The 18,372-nt window shown below is 49.3% G+C and overlaps 3 protein-coding genes across 7 annotated transcripts in view; 2 read left to right on the top strand and 1 right to left on the bottom strand.

Moving 5' to 3' along the window:
• Positions 1–18,372, top strand: part of LOC100120005 (Kv channel-interacting protein 1) — a 27,104-nt gene continuing 8,732 nt past the window's right edge. The window contains exons 1-3 of one of the 4 annotated variants that reach the window (XM_032596142.1): positions 19–535; positions 2,247–2,414; positions 2,511–2,833. In XM_032596142.1, coding sequence (XP_032452033.1) covers positions 2,669–2,833 — 165 coding nt within the window. In that variant the 5' untranslated portion in view covers positions 19–535; positions 2,247–2,414; positions 2,511–2,668. Of the gene's footprint in view, positions 536–2,246; positions 2,415–2,510; positions 2,834–18,372 lie in introns of all 4 variants that reach the window. The other 3 variants (XM_031922355.1, XM_001603641.6, XM_031922356.2) reach the window with 3 other exon arrangements.
• The window catches only part of LOC103317443 (dynein regulatory complex subunit 5), a 14,340-nt gene continuing 6,373 nt past the window's right edge, over positions 10,406–18,372 (bottom strand). Inside the window, exons 4-11 of one of the 2 annotated variants that reach the window (XM_008215553.4) lie at positions 17,937–18,185; positions 17,028–17,219; positions 16,696–16,834; positions 15,985–16,264; positions 15,652–15,816; positions 15,435–15,549; positions 11,123–11,304; positions 10,406–10,503 (exon numbers count right to left, since the gene is read on the bottom strand). In XM_008215553.4, the coding sequence (XP_008213775.1) occupies positions 11,142–11,304; positions 15,435–15,549; positions 15,652–15,816; positions 15,985–16,264; positions 16,696–16,834; positions 17,028–17,219; positions 17,937–18,185 (1,303 nt within the window). In that variant the 3' untranslated portion in view covers positions 10,406–10,503; positions 11,123–11,141. Of the gene's footprint in view, positions 10,504–11,122; positions 11,305–15,434; positions 15,550–15,651; positions 15,817–15,984; positions 16,265–16,641; positions 16,835–17,027; positions 17,220–17,936; positions 18,186–18,372 lie in introns of both variants that reach the window. The other variant, XM_008215547.3, reaches the window with a different exon arrangement.
• On the top strand, positions 12,131–14,504 carry LOC100120072 (probable tRNA (guanine(26)-N(2))-dimethyltransferase). Its single transcript, XM_001603701.6, has one exon. The coding sequence runs from the start codon at positions 12,850–12,852 to the stop codon at positions 14,437–14,439; it is 1,590 nt and encodes a 529-aa protein (XP_001603751.1). The 5' UTR covers positions 12,131–12,849; the 3' UTR covers positions 14,440–14,504.

Raw genomic sequence — 18,372 nt, forward strand, 5'->3', positions numbered from 1 at the left:
GCTGCGGTACGGCAGTACCGAGCGACTCGTCGTCGCAGCAGCAGCAGCAGCTAGTGGGGTACGCACTGCTCTCGTCGTCGGCTGCAGTATTACAAGTGCGGACGGTGCGTCGACGCCTATAGACAATTCCCGGGTCTCGTCGCGGTGTACATGTATATATAACGATGTCCGGTGTCTCGATAGCTCCGCTCGTTCTCAGGTGAGAGAAAGAGAGAGAGAGAGAAAGAAAAGCAGCTCACGGGATCGGGAAGTTTGAGGGGTATATCGGACACGTCGTACCCCATCAAGAGAGAGCTCGGAAGTGAAAAGAGCCGAGTAGAGTCGGACATGCATCAGCGGCAACGGCGGCGGCGCATCAGTCCTGCGATATCGTCCCCTGCGAGGAGCAGACCGCCGTCGTGGAGTCGCTGATACATATCGAAGTATATAACGTACCCCATACACATATAACCCCACCACGTGAAAAGGGGAGAGGTTAGGGCGGCGCTCCCTTTGCACGAGAGGAAAAGGGCAGAGAAGAGAGCATCGATTGCAGGTGAGTAGAGTCCTTATATATGTACGGGGGCGTGTGATTATCGGCATCATCTCCAAGTCTCTCTCTCTCTCTCTGTCTCTCTCTTTCGCTCTCGCTCTCTAGCCCCGATGTGCGCGAGCGCAGCTTCCCGCCGGGAGAGAGAAAGAGAAGGTTAGGGGATACGTGTGTGTGTGTGTGTGTGTGTGAACTCGATATATATATATAAAGCTGCTCATAACTTATTCACGCTCTCTCTCTCTCTCTCTCTCTCTCTCTCTCTCTCTCACACACTCTCTCTCCGCGTTGCGTATGTAGTTGTATGCACTTTTTACGAGTAGTGTACACCTACTGAATTATTCATCGAAGGCGCGTGTCGCGCGCGCATTTTATGTATTATAATACTCCACCGCCTCGCGCGCGGGGAGAATCGAATTCGCGGTTTTTTGCCTCTCACCACACGCCGTGGGGTACACAAGGGGGTACACTATAGATACGAGGCAAGAGCGAGAGAGAGAGAGAGAGAGAGAGAACGAAGCAGCGACCCGTACCAAAAATAAACTTTCCTCGATAATGTCCGCTCGTCAGGAGGAGACAATATCTCTCTCTTTTGCCGCCCGAGAGGGAGAGAAGCCGCCGTCGCGATAAATCCAAGCGACCGCATCTGACGCGTGCGCCTCGAGACTCCCTTTCTCTCTGCGCGATGTGTCCCGTTTATATACGCGGCAAAGGTGCCACACACCGAATAGAGCTGAGAGGGCTGAGAGAACGGAACCTGTTGTGAAGGGGGCGATAGAGGTACGGTAGGCTGTGCGTGAAAAATGAGTCGTCGTCTGCTAGCTGTGCGCACACAATCTATCTAAGTTTTTTTCTCGCATATTATATGCTCGCCGGTGGTGTGTCTCTTTCGCCTCGATGCCCTTTCAATTAGTCACAGGGGGGTAAGTAAAAAGTTGCCCTTCGCTCGGGAACAACTTTGTCATCGCGCGAAAGACATACACTTCCGTAATTCGACGCCTTTTGATACGAAGAGACAACATTCAATCCGCGAGTCACGTGACCGCCTATAGCAGACGACATAAGAGAAACCTAATTCAACCTTATTAAAAAGCCGTCGACAGCTCTCGCGTTTAAAATAATTGGCCGCTCATTATCGCGTCCGAGCATCCGCTGATGATCTCGACTAGTGCAGGCCAACCTATACCTCATCTCTCTCTCTCTCGGCCTTACAGCCCCTCTCGCGAGTTCCATTCGCGGCCGCCGTCTCCCTCTGGGCTCTGCGCGCGCGGCTATAATGAAATATTCAAGACGAGCCTGGCAGCTCCATTCAGAGCCAGCCAGTGGTACAATATCGCGCTAATGAGCGCGTGCCGAGCAGCTCGATGTATACGTAATGCCTACTGCTGCTCTGTACTCGCTCGCGTGCGCGGGGGAGTCTCGGGATGCCTTAAATGCCGGAAATTTTAGAGACTCTCCCTCTGTTTGCCGTTGGAAAGTACGAGTATACGCGATGTGTGCACGTGATGTAGTTTTTAGAGCGATCTTACACTTGCTGCATGAGATTTTAGAGCCTGGATCGACCTCTGTAGAGAAGATTTAGATTTATTCTCTTTCGTGAAACAGTCTGTACACGTAGAATGTACATAGCGTAGTATTCATTAGCTATAAGCCGACTCCAGCGGGTTGCACGATAATAGCGTACATTTATTGACAAATGATCTTCTTTTCCACACAGTACGCGTACTCGCTGGGAAATGGAAATGCAGCTGCTTCAACTTCTCCGATTAATTACCCGCGTATAAAAATTCCGCAAAGTTTCACGCCCAAGCGTATACTTTCCCACGCGAGAGAGTTACTTTCAGAGCGAACGTCTGACCGAAGCGCGACTCTTTCTACTCGTGACGTACGTGGCGCCACTCTCTGTGTCTATATGTATAGTGCCTATGCGCACGTTTCCCGCAGCGAACAACAACAACCACGTGTCGAAAATCTTTTCTAGCAGACGACGCAGCCGCCGCCGCCGCCGCCGCCGCCGCCGAGGATGACTACTGCCTATAACTGAGGACCGGGAGTTCGCTGAGGAGTGAGAGCTGAAGAGAAGAGAAGAGAAGAGAAGAAGAAGAGGGAGAAAGGAAGTTTGTAATAGTTAGAGAAGAGATGGCGACACCGCCGGACTCGCCGGGCCCTGAGGAGGCCCTGTTCGAGTTCGAGAGCGCGAGGGCCCGGCAGCAGACGACGCGGCCCGTCGCCCTCGAGGAACTGCAGAGACAGACCAAGTTCTCCCGGCAGGAGATCCGCGTCATGTACCGCGGCTTCAAGCAGGTTAGTAGTGACTTTAACGCATAGAGATTTTTTACCTCCTTAGTAGATTATTACGTTAAGTCTGTAGGTATAACCTAGGTTTTAGAGACATTATTGATCATAGACCCATAGCGATTTTGAGGTTAGAATCTTATAGGATTACATTAAGACAGCCTATAGAATACACTTAGAAGAGAAGACTATAGCGTACAGACACATAGCACACTCGCAGACACTCGTGAGAGAGAAAAAACAGGTCCGTTAATTGGACCGAGCCGTAATTTTCGCTCGACAGCTCGCGTGCGTTCCCCCCCCCCCCCCTCTCCTCAATGCGACGAGTGCGCGACGCTTTTTGTATTCATCTTCTTCTTCTGAGCGCGAGTCGCCTGGAACGTGAAAGCCTCTCGTTTTTTTTTCGAGTGACTTTTCAAGGGCGAGAAAGAGGGGTTTTTTCTTTTCAAAAAATTCGCACACCTATGTGTGCATGTAACAGATCTGGCGAAGAATCGCGTGCGACACTATAAAGTTTATGGTATGAAGAATCGCCGGACGCGATTTACGGTACATACCGACGGAGTAGGCGTGCGTGAGTGTAATGAAAAGCAGGCAAAAAAGCGGATAACGAGCTCGGGTAATTTCCTGCGCGAAAAAGGGAGGACTTAACGATCGTAAAAAGGAGACTGAGTGTCGTAATAAAAACGAAGCTCGAGTAAATCGAATATATAATCAGAGTCGGTGTATAATCGTATAAAAATACCTCTACAGCCTAAAAGCGCTGCGTCCGTGTGTCATTCGTGGCTTTTTAATGTCTCTGATTAAAAAAAGACGTAATAATATACACTGGCCGGCGTGTGGGGTAAGCTGGTTTTAATAAGCCGCGGATGGCGAAAAGTTATTGCGGCCAATTTTAATTCGGATCCGTCTTCCCTGTCTCTGGGTGGATCGCAGTAGTGTGTACAGGGAAAATGAATTTGCGCTGGAAGCGAGAGTGTATCATCTGGGCTTTATTATTGCGGCTTCTGTGTGTCTGATGCGTATAGAGTTAGACGCTATAGACGCCGCCGCCGCCGCCGCCGCCGCCGCTGTGGTTAATATACTCGAGAGAGAGAGAACAGAGGGATGATTGAAATACGAGCGATTACGCTCTGGAATAGTTTTCCGCAAAGTTGTTTTCATTCGGTCTACTTTCTTAATTAAAAAAAAAAAAAAAATAAAATAAACACTTCCGTCCCATTCGAGAAATGTTCAAACGCGGAAACTCGTGCTCCACGCCAATATACTCGGCGGCAAAATCGCTCTCGGCCAATTTGCATAACCGTCTCGCGCCTGGATAATACGACAGAGAAAGAAAAAACAAACTCTTCCCAGCTCGACCGAACGGAGTATGAAAAGCGAGTTTTTCAATTACTCTCCGAAAGTCAAAGGCCACAGTGGCACGCGTGGCTGCACCTGTCCGGTAGTGATTACGCATGGCATCGCGCAGAGCTCGTCTCTCTCTCTCTCTCTCTCTCTCTCTCTTCGCTATTCAATAAGCATCATGACCCAGTTCCCGCCCCCGCGCGCGAGTATGACGACTCGATGTCGTCTGTCGCGCACCGGCGCGTCACGAGAACTCGCTCCCACATAATGTGCGTGTCTATGATGTACACGTACTGACCGAGGACGGCTGATTTATTCACGGCGGAAGAAAATCCCGCGTTACAGAGTCTGTGATAGACATCGTCTCCTCTGTATAATATATGCTTCGCACTTAATGCGTTTTGAATTATTCCGAGGCTTTTGTTGTTTTCTCGCTTGAATAAATCCTCGTCCCGAGTGTGCTTGTTATTGTTATATTATACTGAATAGAAAAACAGAGAACGACGCCGTACAGTCTGGGGATCGATGCATTAATTCATAAATGTTGTAGGCTGTACATCAGCGGACGAAACGCCGCTGGCGACACACGTATTCATAACGTTGGATAAGCCGCGAGTCCTAATGACATTATAGGCTCGATTGTTATGGATTCCTAATAACCTCGGCTGCACGTCTATTATGCTACTTGCGTAATCGGAGTATAAGAGCAGCAGAAAGTCGTCGTGACGAACGTGTACGCGAAAATCTATGTATATATATATATATGAATCTCATCGGGACGGGACGGCCCGACGGGGGCCAATTACTGCGGCCTCCCGAGCATAAGCCATCAACTCTCGGCCGAATCAGGCCTCGAGTCAACATATATATACACACACACACACTGACGCGGCGGATCATCATTCCCCTTCGTTAATTCCCTCGATAAGCCGGCGAGATTTCGCCGGGGCACTTTGCATCCTAATCGATTTTCCTTTCCCTCGCTTTTTTCAACTTTCTAGCTCGTCCGCACACATACATTACACATACATTACACATACATTACACATACATTACACATACAGCACAGTATATAGCGTATATATAACAGTCAAGGCCAGAGATAGACGTTATAATACACATGCAAATTCGGCGTCGCGTGACTGGCTGCGAGTCTTCTTCTTCTTACCTTGTGTAATTTGGGGGAAGGTGTGGAACGTCTTGAAAGCGTGGTTCGCGGTGCAAGGACTATTGCGATTACAGGGAGAGATATACGGAGATCCGACTGATGATGACTTTGAGCGTTTTACTCTCGAGCATCTCGTATAGGATCGATTAGGGGGAAAATGTGTGTATAAAACCTTTTGTTTATTTAACAGCTGGCTATTCGTTATTCGTGTCAAGTTCGTTTTTTCAAGGCTGTCGCGTGTGCGGCGTACGGAGATAGAGAGCTACTGCGCCGGTGTGCGTAATTAAAAGTTGGAGTTTTTCAATTATGCGCCTTTCAATGTCGTCGATGTTCAGAGTCCGCGAGTGTGCAGTTCTCGAGCATCAATTATTCACGCATCTCGTATATCGTAAGTTCTGAGGTGACGCCACTTAATAATTCACGAATCAGTAGAGGCGCGTGTTTATAACTCCAAAGTGCATCGCACCTGTTATTATTATACGCACGAGCTGAACGATCTTAACAATCGATCCGGCTGGTATAAGATAATGACAGCTTCTGTTATATATATGTATACACCTAAGTGCGTAACATCGCGTCATATACAATGGCGCAAACGGCAATCGCTTAAAGCTCGCGAGGAAAAAACGTCGCGGCGCCAGTTTAACCGATATAAATCCTCGATCGGTATACCTGGCAGCCCTCGCTCCTACTACTGCATACGTAAAACCTCGTAGCTAATAGACGCCGACGCAGCTAAGCGGCTATCTATAGAAGCAAAGGGTGTGTACACACTATCATATTATATATCGACCTTCGCTACTCCCATCACTATCAGCGCGTCTGCACATTAAGAATGAAAAAGGTTGAGGTCGGCGAAGGTCGGATTGCACGTATGTGTATGCTTAATTCGATGCACACAGACACACGCACACACACACAGAGTCGACGCGTCTTTTCGGACATCGTGTAAACGTATATGTATACGCGTGTGCGAATCAACACGTGCTACTGCTTATCGCCTTGGTCAATCCGCTGGCAGATCGATGCGCCCGCGGAATGCATGTTTCATCAGAGGCGCCACACGCTATACGAAAGATACAAGTGTTTTACTTTACGTATATGGCTTTACGCCGGGCGCGCAGGTGGTCGCATAGCCTGTAAATAGAAAATTGGGCGAATTGCCAGGGCGCGAATATCCGCTTTCGCTTTTGCTTTCATGCGAGTTGTGGAAAGAAGAGGGGGATTAGTAACAGGCGAGTGCGCTCCAACTACAGTTCGATCAATCAAAAATGCCCTAACAAATCGTCAGCGATGCAGCTATAGCGCACACGTATAACCCTACTCGAAAGTCCCGCAAAAGCTCGGCAGCGATTTCAAGTGCGCGCTCGCGACCGATCGAGTGTGTGTACTGGACTGTGTATTGTCAGTATATAACACGTGTGCGCTAGACCCCTAAGCCGATTGCTCGCGGAGGGTTGCACGTATCCGCGCCGCGTGAACACGACTGCTTTGGGAGATTCCGCAGTGGGAGATGTCTCTCTCTCTCTTTCTTTGCTTCTTGACATCCGCGTGGAATTTCCGAGGATTTGTGCACGGGGTTTTTTCAAAAGAAGCATGCAGTTAACTCATGTATAATTCATCCCGCGTTTCGAGCCCATTCAACATCCGTCTCGTAAAAGCACGTCTCGTTGATTCCCCCGAATATAGACAGGAGACCGAGCGCGCGCGCGCGATCGATCCGGCGCGCATTGAAAACGTTTCATTAAAAACCATGATACGCAGGCATATCCCTCAACGTCATCCCTAAACGGCCTCTCGGCACACTATACTCGGTACCGGAAATATGAAAAATAGCTAGCGCTTCCCGCGCAGTCTCTATAATATCAATAAACCCTGCACTGCAGCCGAATGCTCCGCACGGAAAAATCGTATACGATTGATGAATTATCCAGCCACGCCGTGTTCCATACATTAATCATCGGCCGAAAGCGCAACCGTATATACACGTATGTTACGTCGTTGCATGTACGACACAAGCTACACACGAATATATATATATATGTATACGTATATAGAATGTAATAAGGAGCTACGTTACATATCATGCATATAGAGCGACGCTCGGGGCATTAGCGAGGATTCGCTGGCTGGGCGCCAGCTGGACGTCTCAGCGAGATTTGTTTTGCGAAGAAACAGGCTCGAGGTGCGAGGGTATTAAGTGAATTTCTGCTATACGTGCGCGGGCGAAAGAATATTTCTCATAATTTCGAACTACATATAATCGAGCACGAGCGCGCGGGAAACTTTGAAACTTTTCAACCGGCGACTTTGATATACCGCTTTGAATAATTGATGATACTTTTGCGCGTGTGTGACAACGAAGCCGCGATAAACGAGGCCTGTTAATTTCCAAGTGGAAAACTCGCTCAAGTCCTTGACATTCGCTACTCGCGAAAGAGCAGAGCGGGAGAGCCTCCTTAATTTCGGCTCCGCTCCTGCAGGCCGCTCCTTAACTATTAAAAACTCATTCCACAGCGCCTCCGGCTTCTCTTCTCTCTAACTCGCGCTTCAATTACCGAGCTTTTCCTCCGCGTGTTTTTACGCTCGTTTCCCATCGAACTATATACATTATACCTATATGTAAAAAGCAAAAAAGGGTCTGAAAGCTACTGGCTACACTCGTTTCACTGTGTGCAGCGCTCGTCGCGCGACGAACAATGCGGCGGCGCTTAGTCTTCGTTTGTGTGCACGAATACGCCGAGCTTTCGATCGAGCTCCTCTAAAATTCCCGGGTCAATCACGCGCAGCAGCAGGTGGCAGTAGAGATTACGAAACGCACGCGTATGGGCGGTCATGCCCGTTGAAAAATCGAAAATTGATCGAACACGGAGTAGGTTGCGTAATATAACGGAGGCTATATATGTATAGTCCCGCGGTGGCGAGTCAAAAATCGCGACGTGTATATACCGGTATGTGGGTCAGGTATAGGATTAGCGAAACTGGTATAATGGATGGGGTGGGCATGCATCATCGTCGCTCGCGCGTTATGAGTTTGGAACTCTCCCCCTCCCTTATTTTTGTCCCTCTCTCGAATTGAAGGTGACCACGTCGCGCTCGCTAAGTGCGTTTCATTATAAAATGGAAATCCTCGAGTCGCAAGCCGATCGGCCTTGACAAACATCGTCCGTAAACAATAATATATAAATAAATAAAAAAAGAGAGAGAGAGAGAGAGAGCGAAGAAGCAGAATAAAAAGGAAAAAACGCACAGAGCACTCCGATCGACAATGGACCGTTTATGCGATCTCGAAATAGCCTCTCCTATTTTTACCAAGCACACGTACCGCGCGCGACGAAAAAAAATCGAAATATTCCGAGTGCAAGCGCACGTGCCTCGACTGGGGAAAAAAGCTCGCTCTAACGTCTGCGTTCACTGTACAGCGAAGTAGAAGAAGAATAAGGAGAAGGTGGAAAGAAGATAGAGGATGAAGGGGATGCTGCGAGTGTGTGCCGCTGGCAGTCGCTCTCTCTCTCTCTCTCTCTCTCTGAGCTGTATCGATTTCTCACGAGCTTGCGCGTGACGTCACTACGCCAGGAGTATATACATAGTGCACATAACACCGCGAGAGAGCGAAGGGGGAGTGAGAAAGACACATCTCTCACGCGCATGAGCTTCGTTCGTTCATTCAGCAGGTCGGCCGTCCCTGCAGCGATCGATGTTATTTAAATGGACAATGACCTTCTTCTCTCTTTCTCTTCTTCTCCATCTCTCTCTCTCTCTCTCTCTCGATGTGCTTAGTCCGTCCGTGTGTGTGTGTGTATAACACAAAGATGATCGTCGTTTAGGGCGGACGAGTAGAAAAGCCGGGCTTTGGTCGGACGCCAGTAGCTCCTCTCTCTCTCTCTCTCTCTATTAAATTCGCCGATTCCGCATTGTCAGACACGGAACAATAGCCCTTACACCGGTCCGACATTGACGCACACACAAGCACAGAGTCTAATTTGATCCCGCAGCGAGTGTACGTAACGGACTCTCCTCGCGAAAGGATCTCGATTTTCTTTTAGTGATTTATGTGCAGCGAGAGGTTGAAAAACGCCGAGGCGTATCGATCGCAGTTTGAAAAAAAAAAGAACGAGTCCGCAGTGGTGTGTCTGTTATATATAGGGGGAAACGTAGTAGTAGTAGTCGGCGCGTAAAAAATCGCCGAGAGTTAGTTTCGACTGCTGCTGCATTAGCTCTCTCGACGAACGAGAGAAGCTTGTATAAAAGTTTCAGCTGATTGATGCGCAGCTACGGACGACGGATATCGCTCAACGATTCTTATTCGATATTCATTTCTCGAGGGAATCGCGTAGACCGGGATTAATTCGCTGTCGTTTTCAATTGGATGCGAAATTCGGTTTTTATTGTATTTTTTTTTTTTTTTTTATATAAATTTAGAATCGCATGTCATTCAAGCGCGTGATAGCATCAATTTATTTATTCTTGGTTACGCGTTAAAACGTTAACGCTAATCGAACGACAATCGACGCTCGGCAGTAAATCGAGAGAATGACAACGCAACGCTTTTAGTATCATAATCCAAAACGAATCTCTCTCTACCCTCGTACTGGCAGCAGGCGCAACACACACACACACACGTACACTCTCTCGCGCGCACAATCCATCATCGCGATCCGGAAATTTCCCTCGAATGCAATCGCACTTCCCCATCATCGTCCCCCCGGCTTTTTAATTGCGCGAATCCTGCAGTCGCGCGCAAAAAAGGAAACGCCGAAAATTGCCCCGAGAGTGTACGTACACACACGAGGCCGCGCTGTTATATATATATATATATATATATACACGCCCAAGAATTTCTAGGCCAGCATTGCCGAAGCGCAAATCGTCGAGCTTAGAGCTTTTTGCCTCAGAGCTGCGCGTCTCGTCCGTACGACGGTACTTTGCTCGAGCTTTAGCTCTTTTTGCTCGAAAGCTCTACGCGCTTCGTAATTTAGAGGATTTCTTTATTGTGTTTTTTTAGCCACGAGAGAGAGAGAGAGAGAGAGAGAGAGAGAGAGAGAGAGAGAAAGAAAGCTGCTGGATATTGAGTTAAAGAGCTTTTATTGAGCTGGGATTTCTCAGTTGCTCTTCCGTCATCGAGTGGATTCCTCGTCCTCCTCCTCAGTTTCGTCCTCGTTATCTGTAAAAAGAACGTAATTTTAGCTTCTAATAATACACTGCAACGACGATCATTCAAACACGAATATAACGATCGAATAAACCGCAGGCCACGTGCCAGAGCAGAAGTGACCGAGGCGATAAGGAAAGTCGACCGAGATTCAAGGCGCAAATCGAGTTGCAACTTTGCCGCGGCTCGAGTTATCGAATCAAATTTCCGCGAGAAACTCGCTTGGCCTTGCAGCACAGCGACTATCGGCCGTCGTCGAGATCTCTTAACTTTCCTTCTTCTTCTTATTCTACTCCGACGTCGATTTGTTTTCCCGCCTCGAAAGTGTAATAAAAATCAACGGCCTAAACAAAATCCCCGAGCAAACGCGCGAGCGCGCCAGCGGAATGAAAAGCTTAAAGCTCGGGATGTTTGACGTTGAGCTTACAGTCATCTCGTCTATCAATATTGGAGTTTGCCGGGATCAACGAATCCGACGTCGTTCCTCTCTCTCTCTCTCTCTCTCTCTCTCTCTCTCTCACTCGGGGAATACTCTCGGCGTGTTTGCGTTGTGCTTTTTTCCTCGGATAAACGATGAAAATATAATCGAGCTTTTTTCCCGCGAAAATTTAAAAAACCTTCAGGGACTCACCATAACTCTCGGTGTAGTGCTAATTCACGTGTCTCTGCGGTCTCTGGAACGCCTCGAACTCCCTCGGCGGCAAAAGACTCCGAACTCGTTCCTCACCCCTCGACGACTGTATTCCAATCGACGTCGTCCTCCTGTCCTCGGGGCAGAGTCTCGAGCTCTCCTTCTTCAAGCTCGCCCGGTTCCTGCCACACGTACAACGAAACACAAAGTTCAATCGAAAAGCAAGTGGCAGTTGGTCCCCGCGAACTTTCGAGTCCAGCTCTTGTTATCGGGCTTATTTAATTAAACGCGCGGCGCAGCAGCGAAAGACCGCGTATAATTGCTTTCCGAACCAATCTACGATCGGCCATTGTGTGCGTCGCGCGTCACACGCGAAAAGCTCGAGAGAGAGAGAAAAGGCCGTTTAAAAAGTCACTCTCTCTCTCTCTCTCTTTGACACACAAAAGGAAGGCGAGAACTCCTCGAGTAGACTCGCGCTGAATAAACAAACAAAAAAGGAAGAAGGCGGAGGAGGAGAGGAGCTTGCAGCCGGCGCGAAAAATTTAAACATTCAACCCGGCCCCGAGTGCGCGCCGGGAGCAATAAAGCGAGCGGCAATTTTCCGTCGGTGGCTCTTGTCCAACTCTTTTCTCTATATACACCTATACATGTCTCTGCAGTATAGTATAGCTCTACGTCTATAGAACGAAACTTATCCCACTGAAGCTTCTGATTTCTCCGGCCGGTTTACTATTGCATCGCCCGGATGGAATTGCGCGATGAAAGAGTAAGTCGCGTGTGCAGCCCAGATTGCAAATATATACGCGTATGGGCGCTTCTGCTGCAGCGAAGGGATAATTGAATTTCCCGCGGCGATAAGTCAGCCCCTTTAATTGGAAAGCTCTCTATGCCGGGCGTACACTGCAGTATCGGATTTTCATTAATAGCCGCGTAATACATACGAGCCGCATACTCTCTGCCAAAAGTATAAATTTGCGCTATATGTATATAGCGATGCATCGTCGAGAAGAAGCGCCGGCCGCAGCGCACAATACTTACCGTAGGTAGATATAGCTCTGTGCAATCATTTTAATCCCCGGCGTTAATATATCGAGGCCGGATATTCCGTGCAAATTTAACGGTTTTCGCTCTTATACGTAATACTTTTCGTGCCTTTGTTATGTGTACAAGTGTGTGTGTGTGTGTGTGTGTGTTTTAGCGCGTGAGCTCTTAATTTCGTGCAGTCGGTCTTATTGTTTGTCGTTAAAGCGTCGCGGAGAGCGAACGAAAAAAGGAGCCGTTAATTTACGGCGGTCAGGTAATGGTCGATAAATTTTAATCTGCTTTCGCGCGCGCGTACATGCAACAATGGCCTTTTTCTTAGACTTATACATAAAAAAAAAGGAACAATCTCATTTCGCTCGTGTGTGCAAGCTCCCTGCAGCGGCCGTAAATTAGAGGAGTTAACGTCGTTTTAAAAACTCGAGAGAGAAGAAATTTCGAAAAAGCTCATACGTGCAGCGAAATCGAACGATTCGAATTTTTGGCCCCACGTGACCCAACCTAACCTCACCGACCAATCAATACTCGCTTCTGCTGGCGGTGTATTAGTATAGCGAGTAAGCGCTCACGGCGACCTCTTGGACTCGCAGTAGTTCAGTATGTTTTGAATGGGCTGGCTGGAGGCATGATGCTTGAGATCGAGGTTAGGATTACTCTATGAAAACACGTTGTCGTCGCTGATAAACATGGAGCAGTCGTCGACGGAGATTGTCGCCGACGTTCTCGAGGAGGGACAGGCCAAGATACTCTTGGAGAAGAAGAATGTGTTCTACAATCCTGTGCAGGAGTTCAACCGGGACCTCAGCATCGCGGTGCTGTCGCAGTATTCCAAAGAGAGAAGCAGCCAAAGTAGTATTGACTCTGCGAAGGAGAAGCAGAAGGATGATTCGCAGAAGACTGGTCTGAGGGTCCTGGAGGCTCTGTCTGCGACAGGTCTGAGAAGCATAAGGTACGCAAAGGAGGTGCCTGGTATGGCTGAGATTGTGGCAAACGACATTTCTATTAAAGCTGTGGAGGCTATCAAGAGAAATGTCATTCATAATGGAGTGGAGAACATTGTGAGACCGCACAACGATGATGCCACGATGGTCATGTACCAGAATAGAAGGACAAAATTTGACGCTGTTGATCTGGATCCCTACGGTTGTCCTAGCATATTCCTCGATGGAGCTGTGCAGTGTATAAAGGACAATGGGCTGCTGCTGGTCACAGCCACGGACATGGCTGTGTTGGCTGGAAATTCTCCAGAGACTTGTTACGTGAAATACGGTGCCGTGTCCCTCAAGTCCAAGTCCTGTCACGAAATGGCCTTAAGAATACTGCTGCAACACATAGCCAGTCACGCTGGAAGGTACGGCAAAGCGATGACGCCGCTGCTGTCCATCAGTGCTGACTTCTACATAAGAGTGTTTGTGAAAATCCACACTAGTCAGGCAGCTTGCAAGAAAAACACGAGCAATCTAGGACTAGTATATCAGTGCGTAGGCTGCGAAAGCCTGACTCTCCAAGCACTGGGCACCAATCCATCCAACAACGTCTACAAGCTACCTCATGCGCCTGCGGTCGACAAACTGTGCTCTATTTGCAATCACAGACACCACATGGGTGGTCCCGTCTGGCTGGGGCCGCTGCACGACAAGAACTTTGTTAAAAAAATCCTGACTGACATCGACAGTCCAGAAGACAACAACCTCAAAGCGCTGAAGACCCTCAGGCGAATCCAAGGCATCCTCCACGTGGTCCAGGAAGAACTGGAAAACCCGCTGTACTACCAGCTCGACAGACTCACCTCCATAATAAAGTGCAACGTACCGCAGATGGCGAGCTTCAGGTCAGCACTGCTCAACGCTGGCTACAAGGTCTCCTACTCTCACGCCAACAAGAGCTCCGTGAAGACCGACGCACCGAACCAAGTGATCTGGGACATAGTCAGAGCCTGGGAGAAAGAGAACCCGGTGAAGCGAGAAAAGTTCGAGTCGCACAGCGCGGGCCTGGCCATTCTGAACGCTGAGTCGGAAACCGAGGTCTCCTTCAAGAAACACCCGGACGCAGTGCCGTACTCCCAGCAGAAGAAACTCACGCGTTACCAGCTGAATCCCAGCACCTACTGGGGTCCCGGAACGAGGTCCACCACGATGATTCAGAGCGAGAGGGGCGCCGGTAAGAAGGAGAGAAACCAGAACAAGAACAAGAGGAAACGAGAGCAGGACAGCTCCGAGTCGACGACGGTCGAGGAGAAGAAGCAAAACGTCGCTGATGAGCAGCGGAACGATTGAGTTGTTGAGAAAAGTTGACGTTGTAAATATTATGCAGTAAATAAACTTTTCATTGTTTCGACACATTCCTTTGTATTCTGTACTTTCACTGTCCGCAAGCTCGTCGACGACATGTTCTTCTTTATATACTCTCCGGAAGGAACAAACGAGCGGGCAAAAACGAAAACTCGTATAATTGCTCGGATAACACAAAGAGGCCAAACAATGAACTTTCGGCGCATAAAGCGCCAACAATAATAACGCCGGTTTCGCGTATAACTATATATAAGAGCTTGTCTCTCGCGAAGATAAAACCCGGCAAAAAACCGACGAGAATGGAAGAAGTAGTGGGATGAAAAGCTCGGTGTGTAACGTGCTTTTTTGCGCGGCGCGCGCTTAACGACCCTCCCCCCGCCCCCTATCATTCTTTTTTAGCGGAATGTTCGAGCTTTTGGCCCACATTTCGCAACTTTATCCGCATAGCTCTCATGAATCCGAATTATTAATCCCGGAAATTTCGAATCGAATTCGAAGCGCGCGCGAGGGTGGAATAACAAAGAGAGGAAGAGAACAAAAAGAAACGTAAAAGTTGGCGCAGTTATGTTCACGTCTCGAGATTTTCACTCTCTCATGCACATATCCCTTGCAAGCTCGCCTCTCGGCGTTTTTTTTTTCTCTCTTTTTTTGTCACACTATTATATACAGTTCTCGCAAATCTGCATAATCGCGCGTTTCATTCTCGTTAGCCTGTAGCCGCCACTCGATTATTGTTAATTACCCCGGCGGCGCGAGCGGACTCTCGAATCAATCCTTGGCCATCGTCCAATAATCGCTACATAGGTGTATATATATATATATAGCTCTGCTTGCGGATTGCAGCCCATCGATGGGGAGCAGGAGATAGCCGCGCGAATCGCATTTGCATTCTGCTCGCGATGAATTATTCCCGCGCGCGGAGTGACTATGAATTTTTTAAGCGCGATAAGGACGAAAGTGATGGATCGAGTCTTATATACCTGGCGACGCTGTCGGCGATGGAGTACTCGGACTCCTTGCGGAAGCCGCACATCCTGACGTCGAGCTCGCGGATGGCACGGCAGGACTTGGCCACGATTTCGAAAGCTTCGCCAACTGTAAAATTGCGGGTCAATCATGAGGACTGCACTTGTGTATACATAGGTGCGTGAGATGTACGGTCGTGCATATGTGCGGATATAATGCGATACGTTATACCGATCGTTCCGAACTCGTTGTTGGAGAAGTCGAGCTCGAGGCCGCTTGTAAAGTTGTCGGAGGCAGTGCCGCTGGCCAAAACTTCGGCCATTCCCATTCCGCCCTCGGCTGCCATGCCGCAGCCGCTCGCGTTTAGGTATTCCAGGCTCGGGTAGCGCAGTAGCACTGCGTGTGTGTTATGGGTATGTCGTTTTTTTTTTACACGGCATTTTTAACTTTCATAAGTACAAAGAGTCGCTTGAGAAAGAATGTAAGAACCGGAATAATAGAATAAGACAAGCCTCTCTTTTCCAAGTCGATAAAACTCAAGGCGACTCGATATTTAATACTCACGCGCAGCCAGATGCTTGGCCCCCTCATCCCCGATCGGATTGAGCCTGAGCTCCAACCTGGCCAGCGTCCTCTTGAGCTCGGCTCCAGCACTATCGCCATCGTCGTCGCTCGGCACGAGCAATCCTCGCACGAGGCCAGCCACGCCGCTTGGGCCGATCCCGTTGTTCAGCAGTCTCAGGACCTTGAGCCGTCCGGTCCTGGCTCGCCTGCTGAGGAACGCGCCGATCGCGTGCGCCCCCGCATCCCCCAATTTGCAGTGGGAAAAATCGATCTCCTCTATCTGCGGCAGCGTATCGTTCGAAAAGTGAAGGCTATGCGTGCGAGTGAAAGTCTAATACAGTAATTCGCGCAGCGATCGGTTCGCTGTAATTACGGTGGATCGCGTGCGCGGGTTATATTTGGGTGGACTCGACGAGTTTACGAACGATTGACGGGGCGATTCGCGTGTACAATCGAATCACGCTCGATAAGCGTGAAAAAGGAATCGGAATCGTTTTGCCGACAGAAGCGTATAGAGGAAGAAGAAGGAAGAGACCGAGAGGTGGGGGCCGTGTGCCAGTAGCGGCTTTTCGGGTCTGGCAAGGCTCGGAATCAATTGGCGCTCGACGGCTCATATAAAAAGCGCCGGTTGGCAATGCTGTATACCTATATACCTACTTGCCGGCTATTGCAAGCCAAGCCGAGCTCAGGGTTAATCCCAGTCGAACTTACGCTCGGGCTAACAGCCAGTCCCTGGAGTATCGCCGCCGCTCTGGGCCTATCCAGACAGCTCCTCGTGAGGCTGAACTTGCTCAAACGCTCGAGCCCTCGGAGGCCCCGGCCGATTCTCCGACTGTCCTCCACCGAGAATCTGAACACACAGACACAGACACACATTACGTAACATAATCGCTTGGTCGTTGTTATAGCCGCTTCAGAGCTGTTGGCATGGCTGTACTTCCGGGGCTTCGGGAGAGGTATTTTTGCCTCGGGCGACACTCGCAGTTTTAATAATTTTGGCTGCGCCGCTGGAATGTGTTTTCGCGCGAGTTTAAAATACTCACGTAAAGTCCTGCCACTCGACGCCGTCGCTCAACAAGATCATCCCGATGTTCACGTGGACCTCCCCGACGTTGGGAAGCTTCTCCAGCAGCAAGTCCATCGGCAGGTGGTGCACCTCGGGCTCCTTCAGCGGCGACTTATACTCCTCCTCGTCCTCGCCGTCTCTCGGCGCCGACGTCCTTATCGGCACTTCCCTTTATAGGCAGAGGAGGAAAAGAAGCGGGATAAATTTATACGAGCGGCGATCAAATCAGCGGCTGGCCTTTCATCTCTATCTCTCGATTCTTCACTCGGAGCAAAGGACAATAATAGCCGAATATTCAGTCGTAAAAGTTTAATCCCGAACGAGGTCAAGATACGCAACCGCCCGCAACGTTTCCCATTATACGGAAGATCAAAGTCGCTCTCGATGTATATAATAGCGCGCCGACGTGTGTGTCTGTGTGACCCACAAGCTTCCATCTCTCTCTCTCTCTCTCTCTCTCTCTCGGCTGCGAATTTCAATAGTCAAACTTAAATTGCGGACAACGCCTCATCAGCATCTCTCTCTCTCAGCGATAACCGCGCGCGAGAGATATTAACTTTCCGTTCCGTCGCGCTCGAGTCGCGGCTAATAAAAACGTTACGTATAGCAAGGCGCGCGGCCTCGCGCAAAAGTTCAGAGGCCTAATTTAACTCGTAGCTCCGCGCGTGTCGAGCCAAGTTAAATTGGCGGGAAAAAAACGCTGTATACGTGTCTGTGTGGGAGATAAGGAGAAGAACGCAGTTTTGCTCGACTGATAGTTCGCGCGGACGGGTGTAACGAGTAGAGTAGAGGCCTTGAAAAGGACGAGGAGCTGTATCGCGGTATGGCGGCGTTGAAATTTGAATAAAAGATTTCGCAGTTTTTTTTTTTTTTTTTTCTTTCTCACCTGAGAGGCACGAGTTGTCGGAGTCTGAGTGTCCGCACGTGCTCGCGTAGCAGCTCGAGCAGAGCCTCGCAGTGCGAGCTGAGTCTGGCCGGCGGTTGATGCTCGACGGGTGTAGCCGACTCGTCGTCGACGTCGTGCTGACGAACCGACGCGGCTGGATCGAGACGTTCCAACCACTCGGACAGGTGACGCTCGCAGTAGAGCCGCAGCCAGGAGTCCCCGTGGCCCGACGGATCGTTGAACCTCCATCTGTATAATGAAAGGGAAAATCGAAGCTTTGAAAATTCAATGAGGAAAGCCTTCGTACACACAGCCGGCACTTGAGCTCTGACAAAGCCTCTCTAGTATATACCCATGAACATCGCGCGCGAGCGTATAGTGCAGCAGGTGTGCGAACAGTCGCAGAAAATGTTCGATCGGGCTGCTGCACACATAA

This window comes from Nasonia vitripennis, chromosome 1, assembly GCF_009193385.2.
Source record: "Nasonia vitripennis strain AsymCx chromosome 1, Nvit_psr_1.1, whole genome shotgun sequence".
Taxonomy (NCBI): Eukaryota; Metazoa; Arthropoda; class Insecta; order Hymenoptera; family Pteromalidae; genus Nasonia; species Nasonia vitripennis.

Coding starts and splice junctions, on each gene's coding strand:
- LOC100120072 (XM_001603701.6), top strand. CDS start 12,850: ATGGAGCAGTCGTCGACGGAGATTGTCGCCGACGTTCTCGAGGAGGGA.